The 19,588-nt window shown below is 42.0% G+C and overlaps 1 protein-coding gene across 2 annotated transcripts in view; it reads right to left on the reverse strand.

Moving 5' to 3' along the window:
• Positions 1 to 19,588, reverse strand: part of ARHGEF7 (Rho guanine nucleotide exchange factor 7) — a 326,826-nt gene that overhangs the window by 112,498 nt on the left and 194,740 nt on the right. For both annotated transcript variants that reach the window (XM_082244774.1, XM_082244775.1), the window contains exons 10-11: positions 9,479 to 9,617; positions 5,790 to 5,849 (exon numbers count right to left, since the gene is read on the reverse strand). In XM_082244774.1, the coding sequence (XP_082100900.1) occupies positions 5,790 to 5,849; positions 9,479 to 9,617 (199 nt within the window). The remainder of the gene's footprint in view (positions 1 to 5,789; positions 5,850 to 9,478; positions 9,618 to 19,588) is intronic.

Genomic DNA, 19,588 nt, shown 5'->3' on the forward strand with positions numbered 1-19,588 from the left:
ATTTGTTACATTGTGGGTTTCTGTTAAAGTGTTACTAAATCCAGTACCCGCATTCACTATATCGGATCTCCCACAGTACACAGAACATGGAAATGCAATTATTTTAGTAATAATAAACTGATAAATACCTTTTTTCATCAGCTGCATATGGCAGTTAGAGCAATCTTGTGACTTGTATTAGTGTGTGGTGAAAGATCCTATCAGGCTTCAAGACCCCTGACCCACTGTCTGGACAGTGCTGATTGGCCCTGTGCTGACCACATTCACCCTCCCAAGAAAAAAAAAAAATCTCTAGGAATACACAACAAACTGTGCCGCCTGACTCCATAGACTGCAAATATTCAATTGTTTTTTGGAGTCTCTAGAAGGAGGAGATGATCAGAAAAGACAGGATCGAACAGCCTTTTTACACAATTCAGAGAATTAACTCTTTAGGTTCCACACTAAGGGGTATAACAAGCATGCTTGACTGCATATACAGACTGATTTTACGGTTGTGGGTTTAGTAATACGTAATCATTCACCTGGGGTGGTAACTTTATTGTTAACATAGTGTTCCATATTTCAATATGCCCCTGTCCACAGACCACATTACTAGCCACAACACATTTGTGAAGAAGAGACTCTTGTCCTCTCAACATTGGAAAAAGCTGCTTTGTCAATGCAGGTGTTTGGAAGCTGGCAGTGGGTTATAGGGGGGGGGGTGTTAGCAAGTTTGCAGTGGAGTGCCAGGTGTGATGGGGACAGAAGGTAGGGTGTTAGCAAGGGGGCAGTGGGGTGCCAGGTGTGAGGAGGATGACAGTGGGTAAGTTGTTAGCAAGGTTGCACTGAGGTGCCAGGTGTAATAAACATGATGATGACAGGGGGTAGTGTATTAGCAAGGTTGCAGTGGGATGCCAGGTGTGATGAAGAGGAGCATGACAGGGGTAGTGTAATAGGAAGGTTGCAGTGGGGTGCCAGGTGTGATGAAAATGAGGAGGACAGGGGGTAGGTTGTTAGCAAGGCAGCAGTGGGGTGCCAGGTATGAGGAGGATGACAGGGGGTAGTGTGTAAGGAAGGTTTCAGTGGTGTGCCATGTGTGAGGAGGATGAGGATGACAGGGGGTAGTGTGTTAGCAAGGCAGCAGTGGGATGCCAGGTGTGATGAACAGGAGGATGACAGGATGTGGGGTGGTGTCAAGTTGAAGTGGGGTGCCAGGTGTGATGAGGACAAGGATGACAGGGGGTAGTGTGTTTGCAAGGCGGCAGTGGGGTGATAGGTGAGATGAAGATGAGGATGACAGGGGTAGTGTTTTAGGAAGTTTGCATTGGGGTGCCAGGTGTGATGAAGATGAGGATGACAGGGGGTGGGGTGGTGTCAAGGTTGCAGTGGGGTGCCAGGTGTAATGAACACGAGAATGAGGACGATGAGAGGGGGTAGGTTGTTAGCAAGGAAGCAGTAGGATGCCAGGTGTGATGAACATGAGGATGACAGGGTGTGGGGTGGTGTCAAGGTTGAAGTGGGGTGTCAGGTGTGATGAGGACAAGAATGACAGGGGGTAGTGTGTTAGCAAGGCGGCAGTGGGGTGACAGGTATGACGAGGATGACAGGGGGTAGTATGTTAGCAAGGCGGCAGTGGGGTGACAGGTATGACGAAGATGAGGATGACAGGGGGTAATGTGTTAGGAAGGTTGGGGTAGTGTGTTAGGAAGGTTGCAGTGGGGTGCCAGATGGGAGTAGGGTGAGGATGAAAGGGGTAGTGGGTTAGGAAGGTTGCAGTGGTGTGCCAGGTGGGAGGAGGATGAGGATGACAGGGTAAGTGGGTTAGGAAGATTGCAGTGGGATGCCAGGTGGGAGGAAGATGAGGATGACAGGGGGTAGTGTGTTAGCAAGGTGGCAGTGGGGTGCCAGGTGGGATGAGGATGACAGGAGAGAGCGAGGAAGGGAGAAAAAGAGGGAGAAAAAGAGGAAAGGCATGAATCAAGATGTGACATCCCACCCACTGTGTTCTTTTTTAGTTACTGGGCATGGAGGAGGAGAGAGGGACTGGGCTGTCATTTAGGATCTGTATACACGCCCACATGTGTGATGTCAATACCATGTGACCTGACCAACTCAGATCAAATAGGAAATGTTCTCTCCAGCAATAGAGACCAAACTGAGGATGTGCAGCCAGACTACTCTGACTGTGTCTTATCTGGACTTGTCCAGAGTGACATTTCAGGAGGGGGAGGATCTGTGCATACAAGCTCAAACAGCCTTTTTACACAAGGCAGAGGATTAATCATTTAAGATCCACAGTGAGTATAACAAGCATGCTATCCTGCATATACAGACAGATTTTACTGTTGTGAGTTTAGTAACACTTTTATGTATGGGAAGAATATATAGATTCCGCGCTAGGATATGTAAGGAATATAAGGGCTGCGGCCTACCTCAGATACCCCAATAGGGTATAACAATAGGGAAAGGAAGGGAGGGTATGGTGGCGCTGTCTATAAAGTGTCATATGTGCAAAAAAAAATGGATATGGTGGCGTAACCTTTAAATGTATATAAATAAAGTGCCATATATGCTAAAATGTGAAACATACAAGGATAAAGTGCAAAGGTGCAAATTGGGGGGGGGGGGGGGGGGTAACATTAGAACCCATTGCAGCTCCAATTAGCTGCAAGTAATACTTTTCTTTGAGGAAAAGAATGTTTTCTTTCAAACTCACCAAAAGTTGTAACAAAAAGGACATTTTATGGGACTGTCATTATTTGAATGAATTAGAAGCCGCTGACATGCTTCTATTCCCAAAACATGGGGAATTGCTTTATATAAAATTGCTACGTCCCAGATGACGAATATAGAATCAGGTGGCAAAACAATATTTTTAATCTTGTGCAAAAAATGTTGTGTATCTCTTATGTAAAGACTGCGTTTTTACAATAAGGCCCCTTTCACACGATTGTACAGATCGGGTCTGCATTGTCCATTTTTTCAGACGGCCCAGATCGTGTCACTCATTCTCCTCTATGGGGAGGCGGATGTCAGCAGACAACCGCCTGGCATCCGGTCCAACAAGATCCGCTGAAAACAGACAAATGGCGAAACATTTGCCATCCTTCCAGGGGGTGGGATCAGATGAAAACGGACAGGCTGTCTATTTTCATCCGATCTGCCTATAGAGGAGAGCGGTACTCTACAGGTCTGTCTCTGCACAATGAATGGAGATGGGTCTGTCCTCCACCTGCTCAGCGGGGATCAACGGAGCGATCCCCGCTGAGCAAGCGGAGTCTGTCAAAATGGATCTGCCCCATGTGAAAGGTGCCTAAGGGTGTCAAACATTTGTCCAAATATTTGGGGGGGGGGGGGAAGAAGCAGCAGCAGCAGCAGCACACCTAACTTCCCAGTAAATGGATGTACAGGGGAGGGGGGTGTAAGGAGAAGTCTGATCATTGGAGGAGAGCAGGCTAAGTTCTCAGCATAGCTAGACCACAGTGTGTTCTCCTGCTTAGTGTGATCAGTTTTAATAGGAAAGGAGAGGGACTGGCAGGAACACCAGGGATTTCACACAAAGGAACCAAAACAAAAAGAACAGGATACTTTCTGATAAAAGTACATGGTACAGCAGGAATATAAAGTCTTAGGGTAACAAACACTTTAAATACTGGTTGTCTGTACAAGAATTTCAACTTCCTTCCTCCTTTACCTTTTTTTAGACGGGGACAGACCATATATGACAGACTAGGTAAATCTGACCAACATCACCCATCATTACCACCTGCCACATTTTTGGGATTTCGTAACTTTGGTTCTTACCCATGCCTTAGTTGCATTCAATGCAACAGCATGACAATAGGGAAAATAGTATTCTCATCCACAAAAAGAGGTTATAACATCCAAATTAAAGACCATTATAATTGTAAATCTTCATATGTGGTGTATATATGATGTTTTTAGTTAGGGAATATGACATTTACCTATGGCTGTGCTTTCCGGATGACTATTATCATTGTTATTATCGTTTCCATGGAGGCCGTGTTATTACCATGTCTCTATAGTTGTTTCCGTGTTGATGCGGTATTCACTTCCGCTTTAGCACGGTCTACTTCCGCACTTACTTTATTGTGATTGGTAGGGGTTCATGTCATTCATTTGCCTTTGGGGGATATGAGGCGTGTGTCCGGCGTCTGGTAGTCACGCCCAGACGACGTCTTTTGATGACGAAACGCGTCGGCGGCACCAGACACAACGTCCACAAGTCCCCTACGCTTACATGCTGATTGGATACACGCGGGACGCCGCGATCGGACTCTCTGCCACTATTACTACATGCCTGTTTTTATCATCTGTGAGTAGTTTTTTTAATAAATCCTTTCTATATGTTTTACGGGATTACACTATGGTTCTCTGTTTATTTCCTTCATATATCCATCTGACCACCACGTAATTGCTATGAGGGATTGATCTTTTCATGATATTGGCATATTTTCCCTTGGAAGTCATTGATGTTGATATGGATTGTCCCAATGCTTGGTGAGGCTTTCTCATTAAGTTGAGTAGCCATGGCGCTCTGGTATTTACACCTGTGCACTGTGGTGTCCCCATCTATACACTTCCTTGGGTGTCCACAAGAAGGATTACTTCAGGTACTCCAACTTGGATATTTTCTACACCTTGTTTTTGGACTTTTTTATTTTTATTCACTTTGGGACTTTTAAACACTATACTCCTTCATGGTTTTTTATCACTTATTATATCTATTCATTATCATTGTATATTATTCCCTTTTTTTAGCGCTACACTTTTTTATATATTTTTGTTGCATTTTGATCTGGTGTTAGCTGCTTTACTTGCTCTTTTCATATTTATCATTGATTATCACTCTTTAGCGCAGAAATCCCCCCCCCCCACCTTTTCTTCCATATACATATATATATTAAAATGCCCTTGTGGATTATTATACGTGGAAGAAACCACCCACAAAAGAAAAAGTAAAAGACTGGATCAAAGAAGTACTAGATTAGAGACAAATTGGTTAAATTTCCCCTAGCAAGATACTTTATAGAAAGGGAGCACTTTTTCCCAGTTTAAGTTCATGATAATAGATGGGATACCGAGAAACCAATGTGGGGGGTCATAAAGAATTAACCCTTAGAAAACAAGAGGTACAATGGATCCATTGTTTGGACACATTATCCTCCAAATGATTGAATTCAGATTTCAATTTGTAATTATTTCTTTATTACCGTATATTAAAAGTTTGGATTTCATATAATATTTATTGTAAAAATTCTTGGCTTACAGTGTTTACTAATTATGTGAAAACTCTAATTATATGTGTTCCTCTTCCCTTCCATATCCCGTGTGTGGAAAAACCATCCCTCTACATGTATCTATCTTGTTGTTAATTCGTTTATTGATTTTTGAGTAAATGACTAATGGATTCCAGGTGTTTATGGATTGAGATATATATATATATATATATATATATATATATATATATATATATATATATATATATATGTATACACACACACACATATATACACACAAACTGAATATTATCTTCTGTATGTCGTTTTTTTTCTACATAAAATTTTAAGTGCAGCAATCCCTTCTTTGTTTCTTGTATATGTGTTCTGTGAGAGCGCCTGATTGTTCAGCACTGGAATTGTATTACCATTGTGCACCCTGAACATTATGATATATAACACACACAGACATACACACAGTATAATTTTGAAGAAAAAAGAAAAAATTAATGAGATTTCAAACAGCCATATGCACAAAATTAAAGAAATTGCACACAAACTGTTTACCGACAGGTTCTTGAAAGCCGTCATGGATTTCTGTATATCTGGTCTATCTGGGTGATAATCCTAAAAACAGAGAACCCTACCAATTAAATTTGTTTTTTAAATATTTGCAAGAACAGTTTAATATGATTTCATTGTAATCACAAAATTTCAAAACAAGCTTAGCACTAATAATATTGATAAATTATCATTAAAGCGACTTTATCCCCCCACCTTCCTTTCACCAGCCAGCATCTAATGACGGGTCTGGGCTTATTCTGTAAGGAAAGTACATACAGTGTCCCGTGTGTAGCAGACGAGGAGGGTCAGTGGTGGACTTGCATTGGGGTGGATCATTTAGCCACCGAAGGTCTGATTCTACATCTGATTCCCCCAACTCCTAATCATGTTATTGTACAATGTAATGGAGCAGTGGTGGGGCCAGCAAATTTCCTTTATGCACAAACATGCATATGTCAGCCCCACTGCCTCCTTTTTTTTTTTTTTCCCCCGTACAGAGAGTAGATTAGGCATTTTTTGCATGCTTATTACTGCATTATGGAGGAAGCCAGGGGAGGAGAGAGAAGAAAGAGGTTTTTACCTTCTCTTGTGGCACTCTGCATGTTAATAGAATAGTCAGGATGCCAAAGTTTATCTGCAGCTTTCCTTTTCTCCACAGCTGTTCAAATTGCAGAATTTATACAGCTTGTCAGAGCTTACAAAAAGCAAGGGGTGGGGAAAAAGTTACACACTGCAAATCTCCGTGAGCGCTGACAGGAAGGAAGGAAAAGAGGAAGGAACACTGCACACAGAACAGAGCTGATGCTGTCAATCACAGGCTGCGTGTTGGTGCTCCCTCCCGTCTCCTTTTTGCTCTTGGCGACAGGAAAACTTAGTCAAAAGTGACTCATGCTGATAGCAGAGGAATGAGGCAGCAGGCAGAAATTACACTTCGTACTTTGGACTGAGACAAGTACACACTATAGAGGGATATGCTTTGTTCATATTTCATGTCAAAGGTTTACAACCACTTTAAAGTGTATGTACAGTATCTCACAAAAGTGAGTACACCCCTCACATTTGTGTAAATATTTTATTATAACTTTTCATGTGACAACACTGAAGAAATGACACTTTGCTACAATGTCAAGTAGTGAGTGTACAGCTTGTATAATAGTGTAGATTTTCTGCCCCCTCAAAACAACTTGACACACAGCCATTCATGTCTAAACCACTGGCAAAAAAAAGTGAGTACACACCTAAGTGAAATGTCCAAATTGGGCCTAAAGTGTCAATATTTTGTGTGGCCACCATTATTTTCTAGCACTGCCTTAACCCTCTTGGGCATGGAGTTCACCAGAGCTTCATAGGTTGCCACTGGAGTCCTCTTCTACTCCTGCATGATGACATAAACGGAGCTGGAGGATGTTAGAGACCTTGTGTTCCTCCACCTTCCGTTTGAGATGTCCCACAGATGCTCAATAGGGTTTAGGTCTGGAGACATGCTTGGCCAGTCCATAACCTTTACCCTCAGCTTCTTTAGCAAGGCAGTGGTCATCGTGGAGGTGTGTTTGGAGTGGTTATCATGTTGGAATACTGTCCTGCGACCCAGTCTCCGAAGGGAGGGGATCATGCTCTGCTTCAGTTTGTCACAGTACATGTTGGCATTCATGATTCCCTCAATTAACTGTAGCTCCACACAGTGTTGGAAGAACTCATGCAGCCCCAGACCATGACACTCCCACCACCATGCTTGACTGTAGGCAAAACACACGTGTCTTTATACTCCTTACCTGGTTGCCGCCACATGCGCTTGACACCATCTCAACCAAATACGTTTACTTTGGTCTCATCAGACCACAGGACATGGTTCCAGTAATCCATGTCCTTAGTCTGCTTGTCTTCAGCAAACTGTTTGCGGGCTTTCTTGTGCATCATTTTTAGAAGAGGCTTACTTCTGGGATGACATTCATGCAGACCAATGTGATGCAGTGTGCGGCATATGGTCTGTGCACTGACAGGCTGACCTCCCACCCCTTCAACCTTTTTAGGTTCTGAGTGGAACCTGTCCTGTTAAACCGCTGTGGGGTCTTGGCCCCCGTGCTGCAGCTCAGTTTCAGGGTCTTGACAATCTTCTCATGGCCTAGGCCATCTTTATGTAGAGCAACAACTCTTTTTTTCAGATCCTCAGAGAGTTCTTTGCCATGAGGTGCCATGTTGAACTTTCAGTGACCAGTAAGAGAGAGAGAGCGATAACACACCTGCTCCCCATTCACACCTGAGCCCTTGTAACACTAACATGACACCGGTGAGGGAAAATGGCTAATTGGGCCCGATTTGGACATTTTCACTTAGGGATGTATTCACTTTTGTTGCCAGCGGTTTGGGCATTAATCACTGTGTGTTAAGTTATTTTGAGGAGACAGCAAATTTACACTGTTATACAAGCTGTACGCTCACTACTTTACATTGTAGCAAAGTGTAATTTCTTCAGTGTTTTCACATGAAAAGATATAAAATATTTACAAAAATGTGGGGGGGGGCCTAAACTAAATCCAATAGAACACCTCTGGGACATTATGTTTCGGTCCATCCGACGCCGCCAGGTTGCACCTCAGTCTGTTCAGGAGCTCAGTGATGCCATGGTCTAGATCTGGGTGGAAATACCCCAGGACACCATCAGACATCTCATTAGGAGCATGCCCTGACATTGTCAGGCATGCATACAAGCAAGTGGGGGCCATACAAACTACTGAGTACTAAGTACTATTTTGAGTTAATGCAATTACGTTTCAGCAAAATGGACTAGACTGCCGCATCACTTTTTCACTTTGATTTTCCGGGTGTCTTTGAATTCAGCCCTTTGTAGGTTGATAATTTTCATCAAATGATGTTGCATCCTTTTGTTCCTAACACATTACCCAATCCATATCAGTATAGATATCCAGCATATTTTAACCCCTTTGAAATCTGATGTGTTTTTAAAGTGTTCCTTTAATTTTTTTGAGCAGTGTATATTATAGATAGACATATACATTCTCACACACTTACCTTGAGATGTTTTAGCTGTACATGAGGACAATTACAGGGCTTGACAAAAGAATCAGTCCAGAGTTTTGTTTTAGTAGAGCACAGCCTTGGATAAGGTTAACTATAACCCACCAAACATCAGACAATAAGTGAATAGACAAGCAGTCAATAAGCAGCAATTACAAACTGATTATCCTGGCAAACCCTGTAAGTACCCTCTTGTAATGCCATAATAGACATACTGTATATTAGGATTTATAATTATTAACAGTGTTATAATTTATTAATTCTAATCACAATGAGCTATATAGCCAATATTTTGTGAGTAAAAAATTATAACGGCTGCTGTTGTTTCAAACAGCTAATACAGCATAGCAAATACCAATACAGTGAATTTAGCATTCGATTTGGAAAGTGCATTTATTATTCACATGGATTTCTGTATACTAGTGATTACATAATTATGGGGTTGCAAATTGCCTTTGATTGAAGCTTTTGCTTTTCACAGCATAGTAGTAAAGGGCTAGTAAAATGTGATTGTGTTCCCTACAGCACCAACTGCTGGCAGCAGATGCTAAATATAAAATACTTGCAATAATTAATAATAATCAGGCATTAAAAAGTGTTCAATATATCACTCTGCATTCACTGTAATGCTAAGGGAGAAAAACAATCTTTTTTACCTCCATGTGACGTTCCAACTCTTTTAATAATGTTGGGTACTTGTCCAGACGCATAAATGGCTTACTAAGGCCGGTCGTTAACACAAGAATACCAGGAGCAGTGGCACCTTTCATCTCCATAAATTCTCCAAGCTCTTCGCTACAATGATAAAGATACAGAAGAGACTTATCACTCAGCTGGTATTGCCAGCTCAGACCGTGTCATTCTCGCTTTTAAAAATATTTTTTAAATTTCTGATCTCTGAAGAAATGCTTTTCTAATATTACATTGTAGATGTACAGATTATGATCAATTAAAAAAAAAAATACATACAATGGGGTATTAAAATTTCAACATAAACCCCACTTTTTTTTAAAGAATCTAAGTACTTTTCATTGGTTTAAAAGATACAAAAAAAAAAAAAATCAATCAATCTAACAGAAGTCAGGTTTTAATTTAAATATGTAAAAAAAAAAAAGTTGCCTAAACAACACAGTATAATAAAATTTAGCCTTTGGTATAAAAGGGTATTCTTGGTATTGTAATAGCTAATCAGGTAAAATATGGATTTTAACTAAACATAGAATACAATATAGACAAAAGTAGTTAAATGAGCTTTTGAGATAACAAAAAAAAAAAAAATCAGATTTAGTAAATACAGATCAGCAGCATTAGGTATATAGAAAAAGGATATCAGTAAACAAAGCTCACAGTAAAGAGCCCAAGCAAGCATATATGCAAGTTTACAGATCTGACCAAACTAAAATATAAAATGCTGAAAGCTTTTATTTCTTACTTTGACTAAAAACAAAAATACTAATATTTAAAATTTAGCTTGACAACACTTTTACTTTTCAAATTAGGCATGTTTGGAAGGGCTAAAAAAGGTAGGTCATAGCACAGAAAACTACTTATTCCCTTTGTAATAAATAAAACCTTCCCTGTACTTAAAGCGGAGTTCCACCCTGGATTTGTTTTTTTTTTTTTTAATACCCCCGGGACAGTCAGGGCTAGTGCATTCCACAATGGCTAGCCTCTGATCTGTCCCGGGTTGCACTTACCTGCAAGACGAAATACTTACCTTGCAAACGTCTTGTCCAGCGCTGCCATCTCAGATGTGGGCAGCTTGAAGCCAGCGCGTCCTCTTCGGCGTCTTCTTCCGCCTTCTGTGGTCCCACGATGCTCTGCGCCGGCCCCGACGTCACTTCCGGGTCGCGCGCGTCACCCCTCCACAGCTTCTGGGCATGCCCAGAAGCTGTTTAGAAGGGGATGACGCGCGCGACCCGGAACTGACGTCGGGGCCGGTGCAGGCGCAATGATTCCTGGGAGCTAGGACGTCCAGCTCCCAGGAATCATTGCAGAGCCAGGAAGTGACGACGGGCCGCGGCCGAGGAAGGAGGAAGAAGGAAGTAAGGTAAGTATATTTTGTTCGCTACGAGGTAAGTAAAAAAAAAAAAAAAATGCGATTATCCATTTCTTTTTCAGGTGACCCGGAGCGAGAAGATGGAGGTAAGTATAAAAATAGGGTGGAACTCCACTTTAAATCACCATAGGGTATGCTCTTGTTTCACTGACACCAAAGATGGGGCACTATCCTCAAGCAGTGAGAATGATGTAGAGGAAGGGGATGCCAGCAGAAGCCTCCCCCAGCAACACTCTGATGCAGAAAAGGAGACTGATAAACTATTTTTTTCTAAAGTAGCTGCTTGGCCAGTTCCAGATGAGTTAAGAATGGACCCTATTAAGAGGGGAAGTGAACCTTTCTAAAATAGAGATTGTCCTTTCAGTGCTATTGAAAAGGAGGAGAGAAATCAAAAGGGAAAAGCCGACAGCTCACCACTGCAAGATTCTATAGGACTCTTCCAAATGGGGAGATAATTCTTAGAACGTGGATGGTGTACTCTCCATCAAAAAAAAAAAAGTTGTTACTGGTTTCAGGTGTGGTGGAAGCTGAATCCAAAAGGTGTCAGACCATGAAGCTTTTGAGCAGCATCTTACATGCTTGGAGAAATGGAAGACCTTAAGAGCAGGACTGAGGCTACAAAATTGCATTGATCATGTCCACCAAACAACAGTGGACAAAGAGAAAGGGGATTCTAGGGATATTTTGCATCGCCTATTAGATGACCTTGGCTCAGCAGAATCTTCCTTTTTGTGATCATAGATAGAGAAACCATGTCATCAGCAAACAAAGGAAACTTCCTTGAATTGGTAAAGTTGCTCTCAAATTATGATCCAGTTTTAAAGGAACATTTCATAAGGCTGAAACATTCTATTGCTTCTGGGAAGAGAATTACTTATTTTTCTCCAAAAATTCAGAATAAATTCATTTGTCTTCTGGGGAATCATGTGAAAGAGAAAATAGAAAATAGTGGCTGATATCCAGAAAGCAAACTACGTTGGGATTCTTTATGACAGCACCCCTGATGTGTCACACACTGATCAGATGTGCAAAGTGATCAGTTATGTCCATAAATAAGGTGACAATGTTAAAGTAAAGGAATCATTCTTGGGCTTCTTTCCTATTGCTGGAAAGACTGCTGCTGAGCTCACAGAAAATATCCTGCAGCATCTTGAGGAAAATGGACTGGACATAAGTCTTTGCCCTGGTCAAGGATATGAGAATGCTGTAACTATGGCAGTAATTCATGGTGTTCAGGCAAAGATAATGGAGATTAATCCCAAGGCTTTGTTTATCCCATTTGCAAACCATTTCTTGAACCTTTGTGGGGTGCACTCATTTGGAAGTGTTGCTTTTTTGGAACATTGGGAATTGCTAATGGAGAATTTAGGTTTGACAGTGAAAAGACTTTCCCAAACAAGATGGAGCGCTCATTATAATGCTGTGAAGCCAGTAAGAGCAAATTTTGAAAAACTGACTTTAGCCCTTGAAAAGCTATTTGATCCCAAAGAAAATGTGGACACAAGAGGATCAGCTCAGATGTTGCTGCCGTATGTGATTTTACTTTTTTGTGTTATCTTTCTTTCTAGTGTGACGTTCTGAAAGAAGTTAATATCACACAGAAGTATTTGCAAACAGTGGGACTCACTTTTGAAAAGTGCATTGTGAAGCTACAAACTCTAAAAGCGTTTCTTGCAGATCAGCTAAATGAAATGGTGGAAAAAGCCATTCGTTATGCAACTACCATGTGTGAAGAAATGAGCATTTCTGTGGCGAGACGAGGAAGAGTAAAGCTCAGCAAACCAATGCCAGGATAGAAGGCAGAGGATGCTGGTCTCACATTGCCAGAGGAACTGAAAAGAGCCATGTTTAAGTGCCTTGATCGGTGGTTACACCAGGAGTTGGAATTTTGTACTAAGGCAATTGAAAACATCCTTTTAATGGTTGCTGTTATTCAAATGAACACTCTGGTTGTTGCAACAGAAAAAGATCTTCAGAATTATACTCCAAAATTGACAGAGATTTTTGATGAAGTCTGTAATGAAGACATCTATGTTGAGATTAAACGCCTTCGGAGGCATTTGGAAGCTGCCAAGATCAGCATTGCAGAGGCAAAGAAATGGATGGTTTTGCAGTTTCTGCAGTGCATTGTTAAATGGGATTTTTGTGAATCTTTGCCTAACTTGTCACTGTGTTTTAGATTCTTTATGACTCTGTGTGTCAATTGCTTCACGTGAAAGAAGTTTTTCCAAATTAAAATTAATAAAAAACTTCTTCCGCTCCACCATGAGACAAGATTGACAAATCTTGCAATACTATTAATTAGACATGAATATTGCAAGGAAGATTAACTTTGATGCAGTCTTTGATCAATTTGCAGAACTGAAGGCTCAAAGGCAGAGGACACGAAGGTATCCTTTCAATATGGACTGAGTGGTCACTTTGGAGTTTGGATCTGTGTTTTTTGTTTATAAAAAGCAGTATCAGTTGATTTATTTTCCATTGTTTTTTTTTTCTCAAGTTGACCTTAAGTCTACAAATTTGTGCTATAAATATTCTTGAAAATATTACAAATTTTTGAGGTTGTTTTTACATTTTGAAGTTGGGGGGGGGGTGCCAGATATCAGATCTGCCCCGAGTGGCAAATACTCTAGGTACACCCCTGGTACAGCGACTCTCCTTAGCTGTCACTTTTTGTTCGTTCAGCCCTTCTGGGTTAAAAAAAAAAACTTCTAGTGTGTACTAGGCTTAAGTCCAGATAGAAGGGAGAAAAACTGTTCGCCAAGATGCGTTAGCAACAAATGGGCAGGGAGTGCCACAATAAAGTGAACACTACCAAAATCCCCTGCTTCACTGTTAAGAGTACACTTTAAACAGTGATTGGGCTTCCATCCTCTTTAATGATAAAGCTTTCTAACTAGCATAGCCCCAGCATTTCTGTGATAGCAATAGCAGTTTTTCAACAGATTGTCCTGGTATCTAGTGTCGCTCTTTTTCCCTTTATGAATGGAGCACATTTTACCATTTTTCAGTGTCTTAATTTGCTTGCTAATAACCTTTTTTTTTTCTTTTTTTTTTTTTTTTGCTGCTTTACAAATTAATGAAAATATTTTTTTCTGCTCAATGACAGATATTGATTTTGTAAAAGGCATTTTTTTTAACAATATCTACATTGATGAATGAGTAAAATTGTAGCATACCCTCCGCTGTGTCAAAAAATAGGCAGAGAGGCACTGGATGCATGTAGACAAAAGAACCATTTTTTTAACCACTGCTTTGACATATGATTGCCAGACAGATTACTAGGAGCAGCTGTGATCATGTCTAGGCACAATCTCCAGAGCAGGTGGTGCATACGGGAGTATGTGTCACATGAATATTTGGGTGGCAGATCAATGTCCTTTCATGGGAACACACCACAAATTAGGCTGTTGATCCATTACTCCCATTCAATAATGGGTTTAAGGTGAACTCCTTGAGTTAATAAAATCCTGCCAAGTACACACCTTAAAGTGATTGTAAAGTCTTGTTCTTTTTTCCTATAAAAATAAAAAAACATGTTATACTTACCTGCTCTGTTGCAGTGGATTTGCACAGAGCAGCCTGAATACTCCTCTTCTCGGGTCCTACTTCTGCTCTCCTGGCCCCTCCTTTCTGTTCAGTACCCCCAGAGCAAGCAGCTTGCTCTGGGGGCACCTGAGCAGAGTCACAGCTCCCTGTGTCTATTCAGACATAGTGTCCTGGACCAGCCTCGCCCCCTCTATTTCCTGATTGGCTAGCTGACTGATTGACAGCAGCGGCAGCCAATGGTGCTGCTGCTGTGTCTCAGCCAATCAGGAGGGAGAATTTCGGACGGCTGAGACACTCTTGGATATCGCTGGACAGAGAGGGACCGCAAGTGTTAGGCCCCTTTCACACATACGTACAGTTCGTCCGTTTTTCATCCATCCATTGATGACTGAGGATGAAAAACGGATGAAAAACTAATAACAAAGAATGAAAAACTGATGACAAAAAAACATGACTGAACTGATGAAATGAATGGTCCATATGTGTTAGAGGGACCTTAGGGGGGGCAGAGGGGTTTTTTCATCTTAATACTTTTTAAAAGTGACTCCTCAGATGGGTAACGTACAGCAAAACGTTTGGGGACCACAAAGGGTAATTTTATTTGTTCCCACTCCTTACAGGAAAACCTGTCAAAATAAGGCAGATAAGGAAACACCTTTGGAGTGTGAGGAGACTTATGCGTAGCAAACGACACAGCCACATCTGTGGCTACATCAGCCACATCCTCCATTTTTAAAGTCTCACGCACTGCAGTGATAAGTGTGTCTACCAGCGCTTATTAATTCGCTGCTGCAACCATGGAGGAATCATTCTCACTAACAGATGGATCTGGAGGTGTAATATTAAGCCCCCCTGAACGGGCTGCATCCACGGCGGCATCAGGCTCAGAATCAGATGAGACAGACTGAGCAGGGAAAGGCGGGGGACGTTTTCTCCTGGGCCTTTGCCCACATGCAATTTCCACCCGGGACACTAAGGACTGCAGGACCACCATCAGTGCAACCATGGGAAGCTGGGGTTACAAAGGGACCTGCCACCTCCATGAGGCAGTGAGTGGAGAAGATAAGAACATGAGGCTTCATGAGGAAAGGAAAATCTTGAAGTACAAAAACAATGTTTAGGCACCACTAAAATGATTGCCCCAAGGCTCAGGGTACCGATCAGCAGAGAGAGAGAGAGAAATAACATTGACTCCCAAGGATTCACCCTACCGATCGGAGGAGCGCAAGTAATTTAGTCCCAGCATCACCATGGACGCCATCCCTGTTCATATGTCCCGGGCACAGGAAGAGTAAACTGAAGAGGAAGAGGAGGAGCTTTGGCATCCCCACGAGGCTTCGGTCGTCTCCAGCGTCTCCCGGACTAAGGGAAAATGGCCCCCGTGACATCAGGCTACACAAACATGGCTTCCAGCTGGAGACCAGTCAGACTAAGGGAAAATGGCCCCCGAAACAACATCAGGTTACACAAACATGGCTGCCAGTTGGAGAACAGCCAGACTAAGGGAAAATGGCCGCCGTGATATCATCGGGCTACACAAACATGTCCGCCAACCGGAGACCAGCCAAGCTAAGGGAAAATGGCCCTGTGACATCAGTCTACACAAACATTGCCGCCAACCTGGAGACCAGCCAGACTAAGGGAAAATGGCTGTCATCAGCTACAGCAGGCAGCCAGGATCTTGCCTGTGCCTTCTGCAATGCTGCATCCTCTGCAAGGGGACCCCCTCCTGAAGGTAGAACACACATTAGGGGAGACTCTGCTGCGCGCTCTGCACTGGTCTCTGCACTGGGACCCCCACCCCCCACACTATATCCACACTGCAAACAGTGGGCCATGCACCTAGGGGTCTCCTACACTGGGACCCCTCAAGACTACCAGGGCAGGACACACTATCCCAGGACCCTTACAGAGTGGGGATAGTGGGGGAGAACCCAGGGGTCTCCGCTGCATCCTCTGCCCTGGGACCCCCACCAGACTCCAGGTCCAGACAGGGGGGAAAGGGAGTTGGGGAAGCCCAGCTCACTGAGGGATTTTTAAGTATAGGAGGAAGGAACCTGCAGGCAGGTTCGACCATCCCTGGAGGTTACACCCGTCCGCCCTAAAATAAATGCCAAAAGGGAGGGGGGAGGGGGGGGGGCGGGGGACTGTACTTACCCTTCCATGATGTGGGTAATGCTCCAGGCAGAATCCTCGCCACCGAAGTAGGGGAGCTGGCAGGCCAAGGAACCGCTGCGACTTAGACCCAAGCCCGGTCAATAGCGACCCTGCGAGACGTTTTACTCATGGGCCAGCCTTTGTCCGTGAGGCTATGTCGCGGCCGACCTAGAGCATAGCTGTGGTCTGCACGAGCTGGCTGGCTGGGCTGGGGGGACCACTTGATCTAGATTATCCAGCCTGTCACCCAGCCCAGCAGTTGATTGTAGACCTCCCGAGAGGAAAAACAAAAAAAGATGTAATGAAGGAGAAAAAAATTGCTAGGACCAGAGATCCCAGCCGGGAGCCGAGGTCATTATGCCTGACTAGACAGATTAAAACTGATTACCTAGAGCAGAGAGGGGGGTTATATACAAAGCGGAGGACAGCCCATGAGCGTAGCCAGGTGTTTTTTGTTCTGCCTAGTCCTACTCATGGAGGAGGCAATATAACCCAGTAGTAATGATTTATGGAGCTCTGTGTCCGTTGATGAATGAAAGAGAAATTATTACACTGCCTATCTGTATCACAGAGAACAAAAAGATTCTTTCATGCAGCCTGTTGTGATGCTTGAAAAATTTGCCTAGACCATCTTCTTGTGCTCAGCTTGCAGACAGTGCAGTCTAAAGTGTATACAATAGGAAACAAGCATAAAACGAACAAGCAAACCACCCACAAAATAGGAACAATTCCATCCGATCACCACAAAGAACGGTCAGTGATTTTCTTCATTGCGCCACCTCATTAGCAAAATGTGATCTAATATTTCATAATTAATGACGACAATCAAACACATTATGGTTCATTCTTACTGATGAAGTTTATCACCCATTTACACACAACTGTGTCTGTGATTTGAGCTTACATAGCCTAAAACACATATCAACTCCTGCATTAAAGTGCCCCCAAAATTCTAAACAAATCAGTTAATACTGTAAACATGAGGAATGGGAGTTTTGCCATATTTGCTCCCCAGCTCTTGCAATGCTAATTAGCAGCAACTCTACCTTACTTTCAACTATAATTTAAACAATACATGTCTATGGTGGGATATAATAAACTCCCATTTTCAATTAGATTTATTGAAATAGACAGGCACATTTGACAGTGAGAGTTTAGTGCAAACTGATTTACAAAGTACAATAACTGTGTACAATACTGTAATCCACCGCAACCTGATATGAGCTATTTCTGAACAGGCATTATACCAACAATTAATTAGTTTACATCTAATAAAAAGGAAATATCTATGTAGACTTCCTGAAATATTCTTAACGTGTAGTACTGGAGCTACCAATTCCCTAAATGCTCAAAAGCATCTTCACACATAACAAAATTTAAACATAAAAGACTACAGTGCATTATCCTGTGTACGACTCCTAGCATGATATGAAGCAAGATGAGGACATCTATTGTTCCAGGTGCAAGAGCAGTCTTTACATACAGCAAAAGTGTTAACAAGCTACTTGTACAAAAGTCGTTTCCCACAAATTTTATGTCCAACTCACACTCGTGAAGCTGACTGTTGCTTGTAGTAGATCGAGCAGGAACTTTCAGCACTAACTGGCCTCAGGATGGCACACAGGCACCGCATTGTACAGAGAGAACCAACACACAATGCTGCAACAGACTATGAGCAGTTTGTTTTGTGTTCTGATAGAAGGCTGAGGCTCCATTCCCTAGATTCTGATGGGGAGGATGACATCACCTCTCCAGCACACAGCCAAGCACAGGGTAAGCAGTAAGAGGGAGACACAAAGAAGTCACTGCCTTGCTTATCCATGCTCCAGTTACTCCACAAATATGCTATGCATTAACTAACTACACATAATATGCATGGTAAGAAGCTCAAAACATAGCTTGCTATGCAGTGTCTTTACTTTAGCATTAGGTGCCCATTAGGTGCAACTACCGTCAAATAGAGCAGTAAAGGTTGTTGACCATTATATGTTGACCAATAAAGAGGAGGCAATGAGCACAAAACTGAAAAATATGTGTTTAACAAGAACAGCTTGCCAAAACAGCACTGGGCTCTAGATGCAATGTACAGGCATTAAATCTAACGATATGAGCTGAACATTAACACAGAAAATTTTATAATGTGGTATATCTATATAAAGCTGACTATACGCTGGAAGATTTTCGATCAAACACTTGTACAAATATTCGTACGAATGTTCCTATCAAAATTCTTTGTGCATTCAATGACTGGACGAATGTTGTTGAAAAAGTAGTTCGAAACTGTGTTTGCTTTGAACATTGGATTTTGGAATGAATGCAATTTCCCAAACAAAAACCACATGTGCTGTTATAAATTTACAAAAAAATTTCCACCTGCTCCTTCAAATTAACGCACCGCTGTGGTTAAAAACGGACATCAATTTGACCCCACTAACGATTAGAATATTGAACAAACGTTCTTAAAACAAAAACATTTCAAACAAAATTCTACTAGTTTATAGCTAAGGCAGCATAGCTAGAGCTATTTACATTGAGCGACAATTTCATTTTTTTCTTTGTTCAATGTCATAAATGTGCACATTAATGACAGGCATTGCCCACTACAGCTCACATACCCCTATAGACCAGAGGAAAGGTTAACATTTCCATTATGGGCCTGTTTATTTAATGAAAAGTTTGACACTACTTAAAATAACAGTGATACATAATTTTATGACCACCCACCCTATATTCAGTAGGTCCCTCTTTTGCTAACAGCCCCTCAAAGTATGGACCCCACTAAACTTCTGAAAGTATGCTGTGGTATCAGACACCAAGCCATCTGTAGCAGGTCCTTTAAGTCCTGCACATTGCGAGGCATATATAAGCATATATGTTGTCAAAATTAAAACAGAGCTAGCATAAATACAATTGTACATTAAAATATATAGTGCAAATAAATACTTTAAATCACATGAGTGTGTATATCAAGTAAAAAAAGTCCTTTCATTAAAGTGATCAA

Source organism: Pelophylax lessonae (genome assembly GCF_965119305.1).
Source record: "Pelophylax lessonae genome assembly, chromosome: 2".
NCBI classification, from domain to species: domain Eukaryota; kingdom Metazoa; phylum Chordata; class Amphibia; order Anura; family Ranidae; genus Pelophylax; species Pelophylax lessonae.